This window comes from Dermacentor variabilis, unplaced genomic scaffold, assembly GCF_050947875.1.
Source record: "Dermacentor variabilis isolate Ectoservices unplaced genomic scaffold, ASM5094787v1 scaffold_14, whole genome shotgun sequence".
Lineage (NCBI taxonomy): Eukaryota > Metazoa > Arthropoda > Arachnida > Ixodida > Ixodidae > Dermacentor > Dermacentor variabilis.
In genome coordinates, this window is record NW_027460302.1 from 17,392,930 (window position 1) to 17,411,916 (window position 18,987).

General features: G+C 45.7%; 1 protein-coding gene across 2 annotated transcripts in view; it reads right to left on the reverse strand.

Moving 5' to 3' along the window:
• Nucleotides 1-4,906: 4,906 nt before the first annotated feature.
• LOC142567725 (cytochrome P450 4V2-like) overlaps nt 4,907-18,987 on the reverse strand; it is a 283,152-nt gene continuing 269,071 nt past the window's right edge. For both annotated transcript variants that reach the window (XM_075677900.1, XM_075677901.1), the window contains 2 exons: nt 10,618-10,794; nt 4,907-5,218 (listed from right to left, as the gene is read on the reverse strand). In XM_075677900.1, the coding sequence (XP_075534015.1) occupies nt 5,025-5,218; nt 10,618-10,794 (371 nt within the window). In that variant the 3' untranslated portion in view covers nt 4,907-5,024. The remainder of the gene's footprint in view (nt 5,219-10,617; nt 10,795-18,987) is intronic.

Consider the following 18,987-nt stretch of genomic DNA (forward strand, 5'->3'; position numbering starts at 1 on the left):
TGCACTTCCCACTCACAAGACTGCATGTCACCTGAGGGGTTCCTTTTTCAATCGAAAATGCTGAGGTTTTCTTTGTCAAACTCGATTTTTTGCCTCAAACAAGCTTGTACAAACTGACCAAGCTGGTAATTCTACCTGCTCGCATATGAAGTTTGTTGTGGTTATGAACCCTCATAATGAATGACAAAGTACAAAAATTTCCCGTATTAGAACAATTTTATAAAATGTTTACATATCATCTAAACTTAACCATCCTTTTTTACCACAATGCAGGGAGAAAATGTCCCGCTAAGTTTATATAGTAACAGATGTTGCGTGATTCTGCATTACATTCGCAAAATATACTTCAAGGTACATTTCCATTGATTCCTTTACTTATTGAGAATCCCTTTTGCATACTATAAACTAAGCGCATCTTTACAAAGCAAATATATTAAGATGACTGATGCCCTTCTGCACTGCAATTGCTTTGGCCTAGTATGAAGTTATTTTATTGCATTCAGTACGGTGGCCCAGACTGTGTATGCAAGCAACCTCATTCATGTGGACCAAGAACTACTCTTCAGTGTCTCGCAAAGATTTCCACTTGAAGCCCTCAACTTTCCCGTCACAGTGGAATGGCTGCTCACTAATCAGCGTGTCCATCACCAAGACTGCCAGTGGTAAAGCTTCTGAACCCTTTGAAGAAAGCTTAATTGATAAATGATTTTTTTTATTTACGTTTCACAGTTGGCCTTAGAATCTGAACATTTTTGATGTTTCTAACATTTTTGCCTAGCACAAAGCGGTGCAATAACTTTTATAGTAGTGTTTAATGTATTTAAGGAATGCTCACTCAAACGACTATCTGGTTTTGTTAGTGTTTAAGAAATTTTTTAAAAAGCTTTTTGTGCACAACCAAACAGGGACAAAGAAGAGCAACACAAGGACGAGCGCTTGGTCCTTGTGTTGCTCCTCTTCTTTGTCCCTGTTTCTTTGCGCACAAAAAGCTTTTTAAAAAATGAATCTGTTCCAACTAGGCCGACTCGCAGTTATAAGAAATTTGAATGTCTAGTGAGGTAACAGCATTTGAATTTGTCGTCGTGACTCGTTTCAATGAGCTGCTAGGAAAAAGATTGAACGTGGGAAAAAACCTCAAGAACATAATCATCCTAGAGTTGTCATGTCCGAGTAAAATAGAGCTTTGGTAAACAATAAGTGCATATTCACTTGAGCTTAAAAGTACAATCATTCATTACTAGTCCCTGCATATGAAATAATAATGCATATGAAGTCGTTGCAGAGCTTACAGCTCTGCAATGACTAATGCCTCATGCAACTTGGGAGCACATTGTCCGCAATGCCTACATGTATATTTGGTAAGAGAATGGCTTGCACCCAGATTTGCCACACAATTGATGGCTGATGGCTTTTTTGTCGTCTTCATGTTACTACCATGTATTCGATATTCATCTAGGTGTAAAGGACACTACAGGCATTGGAATACCGAATGGCACTTCCATTTCAGGGGACAAAGTGTCCAGCATGCCCGTCACAAAACGTGTTCTAGGGGCTACCTTGCCTCTATAGGTAAATGGACACCAGATGCTCTGTGTACATTGTAATCAGTGTACGTGTCTGGAGTGATTGAAAGATGTACTACGGCCTGTACTGGCACTGTCTGCTGATAATGCATGGTTCTAGAAAGCTTGCAGCTGAGCATCTGCCACCAAACTAAAGGAACTATCCTAATTTATTTTGTTAATGTGGCGGAAGCTATAGGAGCTGCAATGAACAGTTGTGACTGAGGTACTGCTGCCGAACTAAAGCACAAATTACACACCTTGACTCGCACAGTGCACTCTGAATGTGTTGCTACGTGGTTTGTGTGTTTGCTACCTGACGTTATGTCACTTTTAAAAGCAGTCACAGGTGACTGCAGCTGCTGAAGCTTTGTGAACTGGCAAGGTGAAATAAGAATGCTGTGCGTTCAGTGTGGCTGCACACTCCGAGATGCTAGCTATCTTGAACCAGGTTTCGGTAAACAGTACCTGTGCAGCCACAATATGGTGTTTGAGCCCTATAGACAACTGTGTTCACAACTGCACACAATTGTGCTTCACAACAGAAAGCCGAGAACAAGCAGCATTTTTACCGGTGTTTCTTCAAAACGTTGGTGCAAGTCATTCTTTCACGAAGGCTGGTTATCATGCATAGGTATTGGGAACAGGGAATTTGTGACACACAAGGGGTCATGTGTCTAGTGTTTAATTAGACCCAGTAATATATGACAAGGATTGATAAAAGGTATACTTTGTTTCTCAGTGGTCTCTTGCAGAGACATGACAACATTTCCGGCAGTTTAGTTTCGACTTCTTATGTCTAGATTTGGTGTGTTTATTGCAACTATAACTAACGGTCAGTTCTGTCCTGCCAAGTTCTTGTGCTGCTTTTGTGATCTTTGCAATATTTTGCATTTACTTCAGCTGATCCAAGTATATACTTGGATCAGCTTAAGTAATTACTATTTTTTACTAAGTCATTACTATTTCTTGTTTTCATGTTCAACTTTTGTGCAGTGCTCACTAGTTATTACTAGTCGTGTTTTGTTCACATAGACACACTCAGACTTGTTCTTTCTTATAAGGTAGGTTATTTTCGAACATTATGATAAGATGAGGTGCTTTTCCAATGAAAACATGTGATAGTTTGTTGTGAGGTTATTTAAATAGAAACTGTTTTCTGATAAAAGTTTTATTTATCAAGCCTGTGCCATTATTTGGTGCTCATGTCTTTGTATTATTATGGTTTCACTCATTATCTTCCGTTTTACCTTTAAAATATGCAAAGTTTAATATGTAACCATTTCTCTTTAATGAAATAATAAATACTTTTCTTCCGAAATTTTGTCGCAAATTTTACAATGATTGTGTTCAGTTAGGTAAGCTAAGACTAGCTGATTGTTATTCTCATAGTTTAACTTACAATGCCTGTGGGATATTCTGCGCAAGTACAGGGTGAAAAATAAATTATTGCATATATGCAGGTCACTGGCAGTAAATGTGGTATACAGAAATTCGAGGAAATAGTGCAGCCTTATATATTAAACAGCATGCACAGCTACACATGCAGTTTTGTTTGTACGGGATGAAACATTATCTTAAGTGGAAGCGCTTTGTTGCGTTTTTTTCTTTGGCTTTCAGTGCTACCTTAAAAATATTATATATGAGAAGGTACTAGTAGAACCAGTGGAGATAAATGACAACTTTGATGAATAGAGGTATAAAAGCTGTGCTTAAAACAGGGCAAGAAACTGTGCTTGACAGCTAAATGTATGCTTGTGTAGTACTGCACTGGTTACAGTCGCCAATACATGCATATCTTGTGCTCTATTGCATCCGATATCAGCTACAACAACAAGCTGTGGTGATTTTCTCTCCTGGTCGAGCTGGTGTTGCTGCAAAAATGTTTGACCATGAAAAGTAGAAGTTTCTTATTATTTCAGAAATGCATGTAACATCATGCTATTGGTTGTGTGCTTTTTTCATGCAGTGATAAATACTGGCACACCAAGGAGCGGGACATCCTGTGTCCTTAGTGCAGCATGATTTGTTATCGCGCTCTGAATCCTGCCGGCAGTGTACTATGAGTGCAGAGGAAAATGGCGAAAAGCATGGGGTGTGTGCATTGCTGCGATCGTGAAACCTCAATTTTTTGGCCTGGAAGCGTTGCACATTATGTATACTACCACATGATAGACCAGAAGCACAATAAGGCGACGCCTCACACATTCTGGCTCATAGCGAACAAGATAGTACCACAGTTAATGCTGGGCAGCATTCACAACAACTAATCTGTCCATTAACTACATGTAGTGAACGCTAAAGTAAACTATGAACGCTAAACTAAACTACTGTAGTGAACTCTAAAATACTTGCAGGGATAACACCCTTTTGGAAGGGTGTTGTCCATTCTACACCCATATTGAAAGGGTGGTGTCAGTGTTACAGTCATATAGGAAGGGTGTTTTTTTACACCCACATGACTCTAAAGGGTAGTTTTTAACACCCGTAGGCAAGGTGTCGTCATTTTAACACCCTCTCGTTTGTGGGGCGTTACTTAGCAGCCTTTGCTTGGAGTGCAGCAATACACCCAAGAAGGGTACCACCCATGGGACAAGTCATTTATACCCTTAAGGGTGTTAAAGATTTTAGAGTATATAGTAAGTGCCATTCCATTCAAGGGTCAAGAGCCTGCGCTTCCACTTTAGGCGGTGCTATTCTGTACCGTTTGTTTGACGTATGTTCTCCAGGGCATGGAATCCAGGAATTCATCACGTGAAGCTCGTCGCCAGTGTTCTACAGGCTTCATAGGCGTTTTTTACGTATCACGTGACGCCTTGTGGGAGAAAAAATTTTTTTCAATTATTTTCACCGTTATGGCCCCGAGGCATTCCACAAGGGAGTGCTTTAATCCTTGCGGCAAGGTTAGAACAAATTGCAGAGCACTAAAGAAACAACAATAAAGAAAAACTAGCCAGGAACAACCAGGCCGATGTTCCACATAGGCTGCCAGAGCCGTGAGTGTTGGCGCTGGCTAACATTGGCGGGGTTAACTCTGGTCGACACGCATCAATACCCAAGAAAGTGCATTGGAAAACGGCGCCGCGGTAGCTCAGTTGATAAGAGCATCGCTCGCGTAATGCGAAGACGTGGGCTCGTATCCCGCCTCCGGTCACTTTCTTGCCGTCCAATTTTATTTCCTTTATTTTATAACTTCCATCATTTCAGTAATTTCCACTATGCTTTTCTTGTTGGCATTGTCTTGTGCCTTTATGTGGTTGCGACTTTCCAAAACCAGGCCCTTCGGTTCCCCTTCTTCTCGTTCATATTTAATTAAAATAGCTGTGAAAATAGTTAACCACTGCTCCACAAGTGAGATAATTTATTAAAAGGTATTTCAAGAATAATGATTTTAAATGCTGTGGTTAAGCTCAAGAAAAGAGATATACACCACTTCACATAGCGTGACGGTGCACCATAAAACTACCACGTCTTCGCCTCAGTTCCCGTGGCCATACGGACCCTGGGCGTAAACTTCACATGCAGGCCTTGAGTGGGGCGTAATACGAGCTCAAGTGACATCTGAAGGTCTTCGTTTCGAATCTTCGACTGCACTTTGAATCGCCTCAGGATCTGAGCCAGCAGAATCTTGTCTTCTAGTTGAGCAAACTTCTGGCCTGTTGACAAACGAAAAAAAAACAAGCAAATGGTTTGTACTGCTTCGTGCCCACCACTACTGTTGTGCAACTATTGAACTACAGGTCACGGATTCGTCACCAGCTGTTGCCGCCTCCATATAATCACGGCGGCAAAAGCCAAACATAAAGCAGATATTCCCACATTTCAGTGCTTAGTATTCATACAATGTGGATAGCTGCTTTATTCCAGAGCGCGATAATATTGAGCACAACCATACTGTGACCATGTGCAATGCTCATCGAATGATGTAGACTCATGCGTGACAAGCACAATGTTCCGTGTGCTAGGATACAAAACTGCCATTTCCACTATACCTTCTAGCGTGTCTATGTCGACTATTCTTTGCATTTGCGTTCTAATGCGTGATAATGTAGCGAACAATCATGTATGAAGTGCATTTACTCCTAGAGCGAATATGTAGAATAGTGTGGCAGTTATAGCTTCCTAGCTCACTTTCCTGTGTAAGGCTCAATACTAATCAGCACCGCGCGTCACCGAAATTTGCTGCGCGGTTTGTATGTGATATAATAATAATAATGCCCTGATTTTCCATCCCAAGGATGTGGGAGGCAGAGAGAAAAAGCTAGATTTCCAGCTTGACATGCTCTCGCCTCCCCGATACAAATACATCATTTTAGGGGGAAAGAAAGGCACGCAGTACAAGTATGAGCACAGACAAAAAGCAATATCACAATGCACATACAAACGAAAATTTTTACGCAAACGTCAAATTAAAAAAAAGACAAAGTGATGTGCATATCATGTCGCACATTTCAAACAAAAAGTGCCCCCCTTTCGCGTATAACCGAAAAAAATGACGCAAGTCTTTTGGCCGAATGCGTTGAAGATTTAAATTGTAATTTCGGCACAGCTTTAAGGAATATGGAAGGGTGTTTCTGAGCATATGCTGTCTGTAACCTGTTCTGAATGAATGTATGTGCCAAATATCCGTGTTTCTGGTTGCGTACGTGATATTTATTTTCTGCAGTGATGCCAGATGTGCAATGAACGAGACATTGTTTTTCAACTCGGTAATGTATTTATGAACTAGGCGGTATGCGTACAAATCATGATTTGGTATTATATTGTCTTTCATAAAGAGCGGTTTAGATGGGTGGTCATATGCTACATTGTATATTATTCTGAGCATTCTTTTCTGCTGAACGTGTAGTTTTCTTAGATTCCTGAAGGATGCTTCCGCCCAGACCAAATGACAATAATTTAGATGGGAACAGAACAATAAATTGTGGAGTAGCATTTTCACTTTTATAGGAAGGAGGTGCTTATGAGTGTAAATCGATCCAATCACACGTGACACTTTAGATGATACGCAATTTGTGTGATCACCCCATGTCATTTTCTCGTTGAAAAGTACACCTAGTACTTCAAAAGAATTTACTACCTATATTCTAAAATTATCAGGGATGATGCTATCGTTAATATGAACATCCTTGTTTGTTGGACGGTAAATAATGGCCTTTGTTTTGAAAGTGTTAACTTTTACAGCGTTATATTTTGTCCCGATTCTCAAGCTGCCTAGGTGATCTATTGGCTTTCATGACCATGTTCGAGGCGGATGAGGCTGAAAACAATAAGCTGGTGTCATCAGCATGTATATATTGACCATTTTTATTTCTCTGTCTATCTGTGTTATGTCGTTCATGTATATATTGAGAAGGAACGGGCCCAAAATGATGCCCCGTGGCATGCCGGAAGAGAGAGCTTTAAGATCGGATCGGTGACCATTTATTTCAACATACTGTTGTCGACTTCCGAGATAGCCGCTTAAAAATATCAATGACGTCCCTCGAAAGCCATATAATTGAAGGTTTTTTAAAAGTAACTTGTGGTTCAAGTGATCAAGGGCCGTCGAAAAATCTACATACCTTTCTAAAGCTAAATTCCTGTCATCAAGATATTTTAAAGTGTATTCTTTTTGTACTAATAGAGCGAGTTCGGTGGACCGGTGTTTGCGGAAACCAAGTTGTGAAGGTGTCACTATATCGTGCTTATTACGGAAACTATTCATCCGGGTCAAAATTACTTTCTCAAGCCCTTTCGAGAAAACAGGCAGTATTGATAAAGACCTATAGTTTACAGAGTAATTCTTGTCACCTTTCTTATAAACAACTGCTACTCTTGCGATCTACATTTGCTGTCTTAGCGTTCCCGCAGAGGACATGAACAGTTTTTCAACTTCTCCTGATATAGGTCACATACCACTGGAGTAAACCAAAATGTAAGGTAGCGTAAGTTCCGATTCATTCTCTTATTCTCAAAACGAACCCAGAGACATAAAACTAAGCATGTCGTACGCCGATGTATACCTTTCTATGACTGTGACTAGCTGAACAAATGATACGACTCCAAAAGTCCCATTGAATGTGTCAGAAAATATATTTGGTTTTATTACAATTTGTGCTTCGTCTACTTGCTGTTCTGCTGTTTGAACAATAAGAAATAAAACAGATTATACAAGACCACAGAGAACTAAAGTATCCATGGTCATAATTTACCACGTACAAAATGCCGATCATGTGACATGAGCTTCATGTCAGGGTAAGCACGCATGAATTGGCTATCGACATGCTAACGACACTGTGGCACGCAATAACGAGAAGTCAAAGCACATACTGCATGCCTAAAATTCATGATGAATGATCACCAATGATCACCAATCACGAAAACACTCTAGCTGGAATCTCGTTCGAGGCAACTAGCCATAATACTGACTTATTTTCCCACAAGGAAATACAACCAGAGAAAGGAAAAGTGAAGCACTAACTGCAATAGTAAATTTTAGCATCACGCATGAATTCCTCGAACTACATGCGGGACTGACATGCCACGACTCAACACGCCAGGTGGCTGCTGCGGGGCAGAACTAGGGCCCGGGCCAGTAACGCTGGCTTGATGAGAAGCGCTGCAATGCAGGCGTTACACTTCGATAGTGTACGCGAGATAATGCCATTAGCCGGCACCGGAGTAGGTTCCTCCATTCGATTCCAACTTCCTTCCAGAGAAAGGAAAACTTTCGTAATTACACTCCATTCAGAACGCCACTCTAGGTGTCCGTTCCAGCGTCGAGCGTCGGCGTTCTCCAACGAACACAGCGAAAGAGGAAAGCGAACGCGGAGCGCAGCGGGAGATGACAGACTGCGAAAGCGAAGAGAGCCCGAGGAGGAAAGTGGAGAAGGGGGATGCAGCGGAACCATACGGCGGAAAGCGGAGGACGAGGGTGTGGCGAAAGCGTGAGAAGCGTGCAGCGGCCCAACACGCGCTTTCCGGCGGCGATGGCTACGCGATGGTGCCAGAGTAGCGCGCATCGTCCGTATGGAAACAAAGCCATGCACGAGCGGAGGTTTGTCTGCGGCGGCTGCTGTGAATCACGCCCACGCGCCTCCTCGCGATCTCCCGATTAGCAAGGTAGTGGCGCCACACATTGCTCCGTTTGCAACGTGCCGCACGAGCCAGATTGTCCGCGCCAGCAAATATATGACGAAATCGAAACACATATACAAATGTGCCCTAATTTTGCACAAGGGAGTATCGTAATCGTCGGTGATTTTTTTTATTGCCCGCAATGGTGAAAGTTCGCCCATACCCACTCCTGGAATAACTGAGCTGGGCCATTCAGTCCTCCAAGTTCAGTAAAGGAAATGCTTCCTCGGTAATCGTTTTCTACTACGGCTTGCTTGCTCATACCAAGAAAAAATGTTTGACTTTTTCAAGGTTACAATTAAAGTTACGTACATTGCTTTACCACAAGAAACAACCCTTGTCGCCTCTTGTCCCTGCAGCGCGTAATTGCTCAGTTCTACCGTCGACGTCACCGTAGCCATGAGGTTCCGTATAAAGTCCAGGGCGATAAATCGTCGCTGCGCGCCGTATGCTGTGCGTTCGAGTGGAAGCATGCGGGGGTGAGTCGGCAATCGCGGCTCAACTTGGGGCAGACAGAGCGGAGAGGAAGCACGCCGTCTTCCGTCGCGCGCATGGGTCCGGGGAGAAGGTCGGAGGCGGCGCGTTCTACTCCTTTTCAGATAGTAGACTACAGCTGTGCACTTATGACCGTTAAAGTTAGCTTCACGTTTGCGGCACACGTGTCAGGCAGTTCACGACATCGCATGTTAAGGTACAAGCAAAGCTTTCTTTTTAAATGAAACCCCCGCTTATAAAATCTTTTTCACTCTCTCGAAACCACTTTTCCTCGAGCGAAGTAAAATGTAAATTATTCCTATACCGTTGTGCATGCAATGCATCCGGGTGGAGTATTCTATATTAAAAAAAAGATAGGAGGATTAAAGTGCCAAAACCACGACTTGATTGTGAGGCATGCCGTAGTGGGGGACTCCGGACTAATTTCTCCCAGCCGGGGTTCTTTAACCTGCACACAGTGCACGATACACGGCCGCTTGTGTAACGCAAGAAATTTTCCGAGTGTTCAAAATTAGAATGTTGAGAATGCGGTGCTGTTTATAATTAGCGTAGCCGATGCAATCCCCCAGAGTTAGACACTGAAATAACCCGTAGAAGATTTACGATATATTGGCTAAGTCAATTTTATTCAGAATGTCGAATTAAACCATTTTGTTGCTTTTGTTTAGTCCCACCCAAAATTAATATTTAGCTCTCTAGGACTATGTGGCCATTTCATTCCAACTCCATTCAGTAATCTCGGGCTCCAATTCCATACTAGTTCCATCTGCCAAACTGGGACCGTTATTACATTCCGGATGTTTACATACGTGGAATGATTAGCGAATCATTGCAACTCCGGAGTCGCCGCTCCGTAACTTGGGTCGGCGCCCAGTGAAATATAAGTTACGTTAGCTTGACGATTACTGTCTGTTCCTCTCATACACGGAGCAGTTCACCACAAACGCTGGTAGAGTATGCGTGCGCACAATGCTCATGCCAGCCACAGAAACAGTGTCCTGGCTCTACCCTCAAACCGATCGAACGGTGCGTCCACTTCGCTCAGTTGTTCTTTGCATCAAAACGCCTATCGGGAGATACTCTAATCTTCAGCATCAGAACGGCGGATAGGCATCAGAAATGTGGCGGCGACGCCTCGAACGTTCGAATAGTTAAAAAAATTATGGGGTTTGTACGTGTCAAAACCACTTTCTGACTATGAGGCACGCCGTTGTAGAGGATCCCGAAAATTTTGACCACCTGGGGTTCTTTAACGTGAACCTAAATCTAAGTACACGGATGTTTTCGCATTTCGCCCCAATAGAAACGTGGCCGCCTTGGCCGGGATTCGATCCCGCGACCGCGTGCTCAGCAGCCCAACACCATAGCCACTGAGCAACCACGGCGGGTTTCGTATAGTTGCTAAGGCAGTAAAATTAGAATGACAACGCTGAACGTATACCTATGCAGTTGCGAGAACCGCTGGCAAACGGGATGTACAAGAACGGGTGACGTTCCTTATCGGCCTCCAAGAACCTCTCTGGTACAAAGGCGTTTGGTTGAGGAAAGAAGCGAGGATGTCGGTGCATGAAGTAGATGAGAACGAGGGAGACGCTTCCTTTCGGAATGGTGTACTTTTCTGAAACAGAAAAGCAAGCAATATATCAGCATAATAGCGAACAACACGTATCGCGTACATTAATTCCTATTCTCCATTTGTTAGTAATAACAAGTGAGCCAGAGCATTCGTCACATATGTGTAATCATTATCATCATCATCATCATCATCATCATATGGCTGCTTACGCCCGCTGCAGGGCAAAGGCCTCTCCCATACTTCTCCAACTACCCCGGTCATGTACTAATTGTGGTTATGTTGTCCCTGCGCACTTCTTAATCTCATCCGCCCACCTAACTTTCTGCGGCCCCCTGCTACGCTTCCCTTCCCTTGGAATCCAGTCCGTAACTCTTAATGACCATAGGTTATCTTCCCTCAGCATTACGTGCTCTGCCCATGCCCATTTCTTTTTCTTGATTTTAACTAAGGTGCCATTAACTCGCGTTTGTTCTCTCACCCAATCTATTCTTTTCTTATCCCCCTTAACGTTACACCCATCATTCTTCTTTCCATAGCTTGTTGCGTCGTTTCCAATTTAAGTAGAACACATTTCGTAAGCCTCCAGGTCTCTGCCCCGTACGTGAGTACTGGTAAGACACAGCTGTTATATACTTTTCTCTTGAGGGATAATGGCAACCAGCTGTTCATGATCTGAGAATGCCTGCCATACGCACCCGAGCCCATTCTTAGTCTTCTGATTATTTCAGTCTCATGATCTGGATCCGCAGTCACTACCTGTCCTAAGTAGATGTATTCCCTTACCACTTCTAGTGCCTCCTACCTATCGCTACCTACCGTACCTATCCCCTATCGCTACCTATCGTAACGCTACCTGTCGTAACTGCTGTTCTCTTCTGAAACTGTTAAACATTAGTTTTCTGCAGATTAATTTTTAGACCCACGCTTCTGCTTTGCCTCTCCAGGTCAGTGAGCATGCATTGCAGTTGGTACCCTGAGTCAATCAAGCAAGGCAATATCATCAGCGAATCGCAAGTTACTAAGGTATTCTCCATTACCTCTTATCCCCAATTCTTCCCAATTCAGGTATCTGAATGCCTCCTGTAAACACGCTGTGAATAGCATTGGAGAGATTGTATCTCCCTGCCTCACGCCTTTCTTTATTTGGATTTTTTTGCTTTCTTTATAGAGGAATACGGTGGCTGTGGAGGCGCTATAGATATCTTTCAGTATTTTTACATACGGCTCGTCTACACTCTGATTCCGTAATGCCTCCATGACTGCTGAGGTTTGAATGAATCAAACGCTTTCTCGTAATCAATGAAAGCTATATATAGCGGTCGGTTATATTCTGCACATTTCTCAATCACCTGATTGATAGTGTGAATATGGTCTATTGTTCAGTAGCCTTTACGGAATCCTGCCTGGTCCTTTGGTTGACAGAAGTCTAAGGTGTTCTTGATTCTATTTGCGATTACCTTAGTAAATACTTCGTAGGCAACGGACAGTAACCTGATCGGTCTATAATATTTCAAGTCTTTGGCGTCCCCTTTCTTATGGATTAGGATTATGTTAGCGTTCTTCCAAGATTCCGGCACGCTCGAAGTCAGGAGCCATGGCGTATACACGGTGGCCAGTTTTTCTCGAACAATATGCCCACCATCGTTCAACAAATCTGCGGTTACCTTATTCTCCCCAGCTGCCTGCCCCCTTTGCATAGCTCCCAAGGCTGGCGTTACTTGTGGAAGTCCAAATTTCTCTAGACTATTCTTTCTTCCATTATCGTCGTGGGTGCCACTGGTACTGTATAAATCTCTATAGAACTCCTCAGCCACTTGAACTATCTCATCCATATTAGTAATGATATTGCCGGCTTTGTCTCATAACGCATACATATGATTCTTGTCTATTCCTAGTTTCTTCTTCACTGCTTTTAGGCTGTCTCCGTTCCTGAGAGCCTGTTCAGTTCTATCCATATTATACATCCTTATGTCAGCTGTCCTACACATGTTGATTAACTTGGAAAGTTCGGCCAGTTCTATTCTAGCTGTAGGGTTAGAGGATTTCATACATTCGCGTTTCTTGATCCGATCTTTCGTCTCCTGCGATGGCTTACTGGCATTCTGTCTAACCGAGTTACCACCGACTTCTATTGCACACTCATTAATGATGCCCATAATATTGTCATTCATGTCTTCAACACAAAGGTCATCTTCATGAGTTAAAGCCGAATACCTGTTCTGTAGCTTGATCTGGAATTTCTCTATTTTCCCTCTTACCGCTAACTCATTGATCGGCTGCTTACGTACCCGTTTCTGCAGTTCCCTCCTCAAGTCTAGGCTAATTCGAGTTCTTACCGTCCTATGGTCACTGTAGCGCACCTTGCCGAGCATGTCGACATCTTGTATGATGCCAGGGTTAGCGCAGATTATAAACTCTATTTCATTTCTAGTCTCGCTATTCGGGCTTCTCCACGTTCACTTTCGGCTATCCCGTTTGCGGAAGAAGGTATTCATTATCCGCATAGTAATCTTTTCGGCAAACTCTACTAATAACTCTCCCCTGTTATTCCTAGAGCCGATGCCATATTCCTCCACTGACTTGCCTCCAGCCTGCTTCTTGCCTACCCTGGCATTGAAGTCTCCCATCACTATAGTGTATTTTATACTCGCCGTGGTTGATCAGTGGCTATGGTGTTGGGCTGCTGAGCACGAGGTCGCGGGATCGAATCTCGGCCACGGCGGCCGCATTTTGATGGGGGCAAAGTTCGAAAACAACCGTGGCACTTAAATTTAGGCGCACGTTAAAGATTCCCAGGTGGTCCAAATTTCCGGAGTCCTCCACTACGGCGTGTCTCATAATCAGAAAGTGGTTTTGGCACGTAAAACCCCATAATCTAATTTTTAGTGTATTATATATGCGTATTGACACGTCAACTCGTTTATTTTTTACGGACGAGCACTTTTAACGTCTAAGAAATGTTATCGCTTAGCGCAGGACGCGCCTACATGTATCGGACGTTTCTAGAATGTTATCGGTGCTGTATCCGCTGTCTGTTGTCGCGGAACCTTGTGTAATGTGATTGCATGCATGCGGGACTCGAATGGCGTAGCAATTTGTGGAAGGCACGCGGGTCCCAGCGGTTACTGTGGAACATTGGACGACTGATCTATAAAAGCCGGCGCTCTTGACTCGCCGATCAGATTTTCGACGATTGACGACGATGAGGATTGACTATCGCCTGTTTTTCTGGGCACAGGTTCGCCCAATAAACTTAGTTTTGTCATTCACAGTTTTCTTGCTGTGTCCTATACCGGCACTACCACGTTACTATATATATATATATATATATATATATATATATATATATATATATATATATATATATATATATATATATATATATATATATATATATATATATATATATATATATATATTATTACGTGGAAGACGCAACGCTATATACAAGTATATTTACAAAGAAATACGCAGCACGCGGTAGGGCCCTATGTATCGCGAGAGGAGCTTCTCTGAAAGTTCGACTTTACGAGAGGGCGACCACAGGAGCACGAGCGCACCAGGCGAAAACTGTACGTCACGGTGGCGGGCGTTGTACTGACGCTGCGGAGTGGTTTGCGAGGCCGTCAGACGAGTACGGGCAAGCTGGCGTGCATGGTCGGCGAGGGCGATGACGTCGCGCGCATACTCGCTTGTTGAGACCGCAGCAGGAGGAAGTGCCGTGTCAAGGGCCAAGGTCGGTTCGCGACCGTACAGTAGATAAAATGGGAAAAAATCCGGCGGTGTCATGCCGGGAAGAATGATACGCAAATGTCACTTAAGGAAAGGCAATGTCCCAGTCGTGGTGGTCCTTGTAAACATACTTGGGCAGCATATCGGTAAGAGTACGGCTTAACCGCTCCGTCAGGCCATTGATATGAGGATGGTATGAGGTAGTGAGCTTGTGTTGAGTGGAGCAGGAATGCACAATGTCGGCGATAAGTTTGGAGAGGAAGTTACGACTGCGGCCAGTAAGCAGCTGTCGCGGGGCGCCATGAAGCAAGATAATGTCACGCAAGAGAAAGTCTGCGACGTCAGAGGCGCAATTGGTAGGGACAGCCCGCGTGATAGCATATCGGGTGGAGTAATCAGTTGCGACGGCTACCCATTTGTACGCAGAGGATGACGTGGGAAAGGGACCGAGGAGGTCTAATCCAACACGAAAGAACGGTTCCACAGGGACGGTGATTGGCTGGAGATGGCCGGCAGGTAGCACCTGAAGTATTTTTCGACGCTGGCAGGAGTCACAGGCAGCAACATAGCGTCGGACGGAGCGAGCGAGACCAGGCCAATAGAAGCGGCGGCGGACGCGGTCGTACGTGCGGGTTGCCCCAACATATCCTGCAGTGGGTGCGCCATGCATCTCGAAGAGCACAGTCTGTCGTAGATGTTTTGGCACGACAAGAAGAAGATCAGACCCGTCAGGGAGGAACTTCCTTCGGTATAGATTGCCGCCCTGGCGGACATATCAGCGAACGGATGCGTCGGTAGGTGTAGAGCGCAGACACTCGATGAGTGCTCGCAGCGATAGGTCTCGGCACTGCTCATCGGCGATGTTAGCGAAGGCATACACAGAGAAAATGCTGTTGTTGTACTACTGTCGTCGTCGTCAGGCTCGTCTACCGGGTAGCGAGACAGGCAGTCAGCGTCCTTGTGTAGTCGGCCAGATTTGTAGGTGACGAAATACGAATATTCTTGGAGGCGTAAGGCTCAGCGACCAAGCCTTCCTGTAGGATCTTTCAGTGAGCTTAACCAGCAAAGCGCGTGATGATCTGTGAGTACGGAAAAGGGTCGGCCATATAATTATGGGCGGAACTTCGCAAGCGCCCAAACTAGGGCCCGACACTCACGCTCCGTGTTGGAATAGTTGCGCTCCGAGGGTGAGAGGAGCCTGCTGGCGTGAGCGATAACAGGGTCGTTGCCGCGCTGGCGTTGTGCCAGTACTGCACCAATTCCGTGACCGCTGGCATCAGTACGGACTTCGGTAGGCGCAGAAGGACCGAAATGGGCCAGAACGGGAGGCGTTGTGAGAAGGTCGATTAGATGCGAGAATGCAGAGGCCTCGTTATCGGCCCACTGGAAAGGACATCTTTATTCAAAAGCTCGGTTTGTGGTCGGTCTACGGCCGCGAAATTTTTCACGATACTGCGGAAGTACGAACAAAGGCCGCGAAAGATGCGCACATCCTTGACACTTGTCGAAACAGGGAAGTGCGTAACAGCATGGCTCTTGCCTGCGTCCGGTTGCACTCCGTTCGCGTCAAAAAGGTGTCCAAGGACGGTAATCTAGCGACGGCTTAATTGGCGCTTCGATGCGTTGAGTTGCAGACCGGCTCGATGAAAAACGTCCAGGACTGTCGAGGGGCGCTCGAGGCGCGTAGCGAACGTTGGGGAGAACACTATAACGTCGTCCAAGTAGCACAGGCACGTCGCCCATTTGAAACCATGAAGAAAGGAATCCACCATGCGTTCAAAAGTGTCAGGAACGTTACATAGACCGAACGGCATCACTTTCAATTGATAAAGACCGTCGGATGTTACAAAAGCAGTCTTCTCGCTGTCTAGATCGTCCATGGCAATCTGCCAGTAGCCGGAGCGAAGGTCAATAGAGGAGAAATAGCGAGCACCGTAGAGGCAGTCAAAGGCGTCGTTTTTGGTAACCCTGTTAAGGTGCCGATAATCCACGCAAAAGGGTCATGAGCCATCCTTCAGAAGGATCGACATTTGGGCGAGTTGGTACTGGTTCAACATCTTGAAGGGGCAGCGCGAAAAAACGACGACAGAAGGCATGTCCTGTGTGTTCCTGCCTTCTGTCGTCGTTTTTTCGCGCTGCCCCTTCAAGATGTTGAGCCATCCTTCTTTTTTACCAGCACTACAGGTGATGCCCATGGACTACATGACGGTTCAATAATTTTCTTGGCAAGCATTTTGCGAAATTCTGCGTGAATAACTTGACGCTCAGCCGGTGACACTAGATACGGGCGGCAATGAATAGGAAGGGCGTCGCCGGTATTAATGCGATATTTAAGAGCTGTAGTTCGGGCCAAAGAACGATCTTGAAAGTAAAAAAAAAATATCGTAGTAGGGAAACAGAACGTGGTAGAGCTCATGAGCGTGCTCGGATGGCATGTCGGGTGCAATCATTTTCTGTAAGTCGGTAATGTTACAAGTTGCCGACTGCGATTGTAGAGGAGGATCGCCTGAATTGTCGTCTACTCCAAGAGATGCTACTGAGTGATCCTCGAATGAGCAAAGCTGGGCCAGAGACATCTCGCGTGGCAGCGCTTGTGTAGTCAAGCAAAAATTGAGTACTGGCAAGCAGACGCAATTCGCCGTAATAGATAAAACTATATGAGGTACTATGAGCCCGTGTGTAAGGAGGACATCTTGCATAGGAACCGCGATGTAGCGACCGTCAGGGACTGGTGGGGATGACACTAAGTCAACTTAAGTTAGTGCCGAAGGTGGCAAGCGAACGAAGTCGATGGAACTGAGGCGACTGGGGTGTGGTTCAGTGGGATCTAGAACAGGCAGGTCAAGGCGGAGAGTACTGGCAGAACAATCCATGAGAGCAGAATGTGCGGAGAGGAAGTGTAAGCCGAGGATGATGTCTTGGGGATAGTGGGCGATGACTGTGAATAGCACTATAGTGGAGCGATCGGCGAAGGAGACGCGGGCGGCACACGTACCAATTACGGAGGCTGTTCCGCCATCGGCGACGCGGACAACAGACGTCGTAGCGGGCGCGATTATTTTCTTCAGCTGGTTACGAAGGTGAGCACTCATTATCGACAAATGCGCCCCAGTGTCTATAAGAGCAGATACAGAAACACCGTCGACTTGCACGTCAACAAGGTTCAGATGAATGGGCAACGCAAGTAGAGGATTTGGTGGCATAAGGAGCAATGCAAGCGTCACCTCGAGGCGCTGCATCGTCTAGTTTTGCGGCTGGGAGCGGCGTACGGAGGCAGTCGGCGAATAGGAGCGACGGGGCTGGGGAGAGCGAGATTGTCGTCCTTAAGGCGAAGGCGAACGAGAATAGTGGTGGTTCGGCGCAGGAGAATCAGTGGCGTCATTATCGGAGCGCGCGGCATAGGGACGAGAAGGGCCACCTGTGGGGCTAGAGTAGGCAGTATAAGTAGACCGGGTCGGCGAACTCCGGCGATTGCGACAGTGCTTGTCAGCAGTGCGCCATTCAGATGGTGTGAAGAAGTATTCACAAGGTACCGAGCGCAAAAGCAGACGACATTGCGGCCGGCCTCAACAAGAGGAAAAGAAAGACGAGGGAGGCTCGTGCAGCGCATGAGAAGGCGCTCGCGCAACGGAGATGGTTGGAACGCCGGCACGACTAGGGCCGCCGGGCCTACGGAACCCACATCTACCGGTGAGGTTCACTTGACCGGGCGTCCGTCTTCGGGACAAGGAACGCCTCGGGTCGTTGTACGGCACGAGACCCCGGAGTGGTCTGCTGACATCTTGGAACCCGCTTCTACGCGCGAGGTTCGGGTGACCGGGCGCCCGTCATCGAAACGAGCGCCTCGGGCCGTCTTTTTGCTCGAGACTTCGGAGTGGCCTGTTCTCGACTACGGAGCTGTGGACCGTCCGCCTTTTCCTGCCCCGTGCTGCGCGTTTGCTCTTCCACGCCGGTCATCACCCTACCAGCGAATGTCCCACCTCAAGGACTCTACGCCTCACCACATTCCAGACTTCAACCGCAACCTCGTGAGACTATTTTTTTCCTGTTTACGAACAACCGTGTATGTGTGGGGCTAGTTTAAGATATTCTTCGTGTTTACGTGCCGTCTAATATAATTGTCGTGTGTTTGCTAATCATGCACCGTCTCCTCCATCTTCCTCGCGTCACACGCTTTGCAACGTGACGATCCTAACCACATCACATATCTGGCGTCCGCGGACAGGACTGCTCTTACGCTATAGAGAAGAGCATCACATTGCATATGTGTGTCTGACGGGTGAGGATGGAGACAGACAAGCTTACGGCAATTGGAAAAGAACTGGGGTTGACTGGCCCGGCACTGAAACAATGGGTAGACGAAGAACGCGCACGCGAAAGGGAAGCGCGAGAAGCACGTCTGGCTGAGCGCAATGCAGCAAAAGAAGCTGATGCCGAAGCGCTAGCTAGATTAAAGGCTGAAAGGGAAGTGCTCGAGCTCAAGTTAAAGTTGAGGGAGTTAGA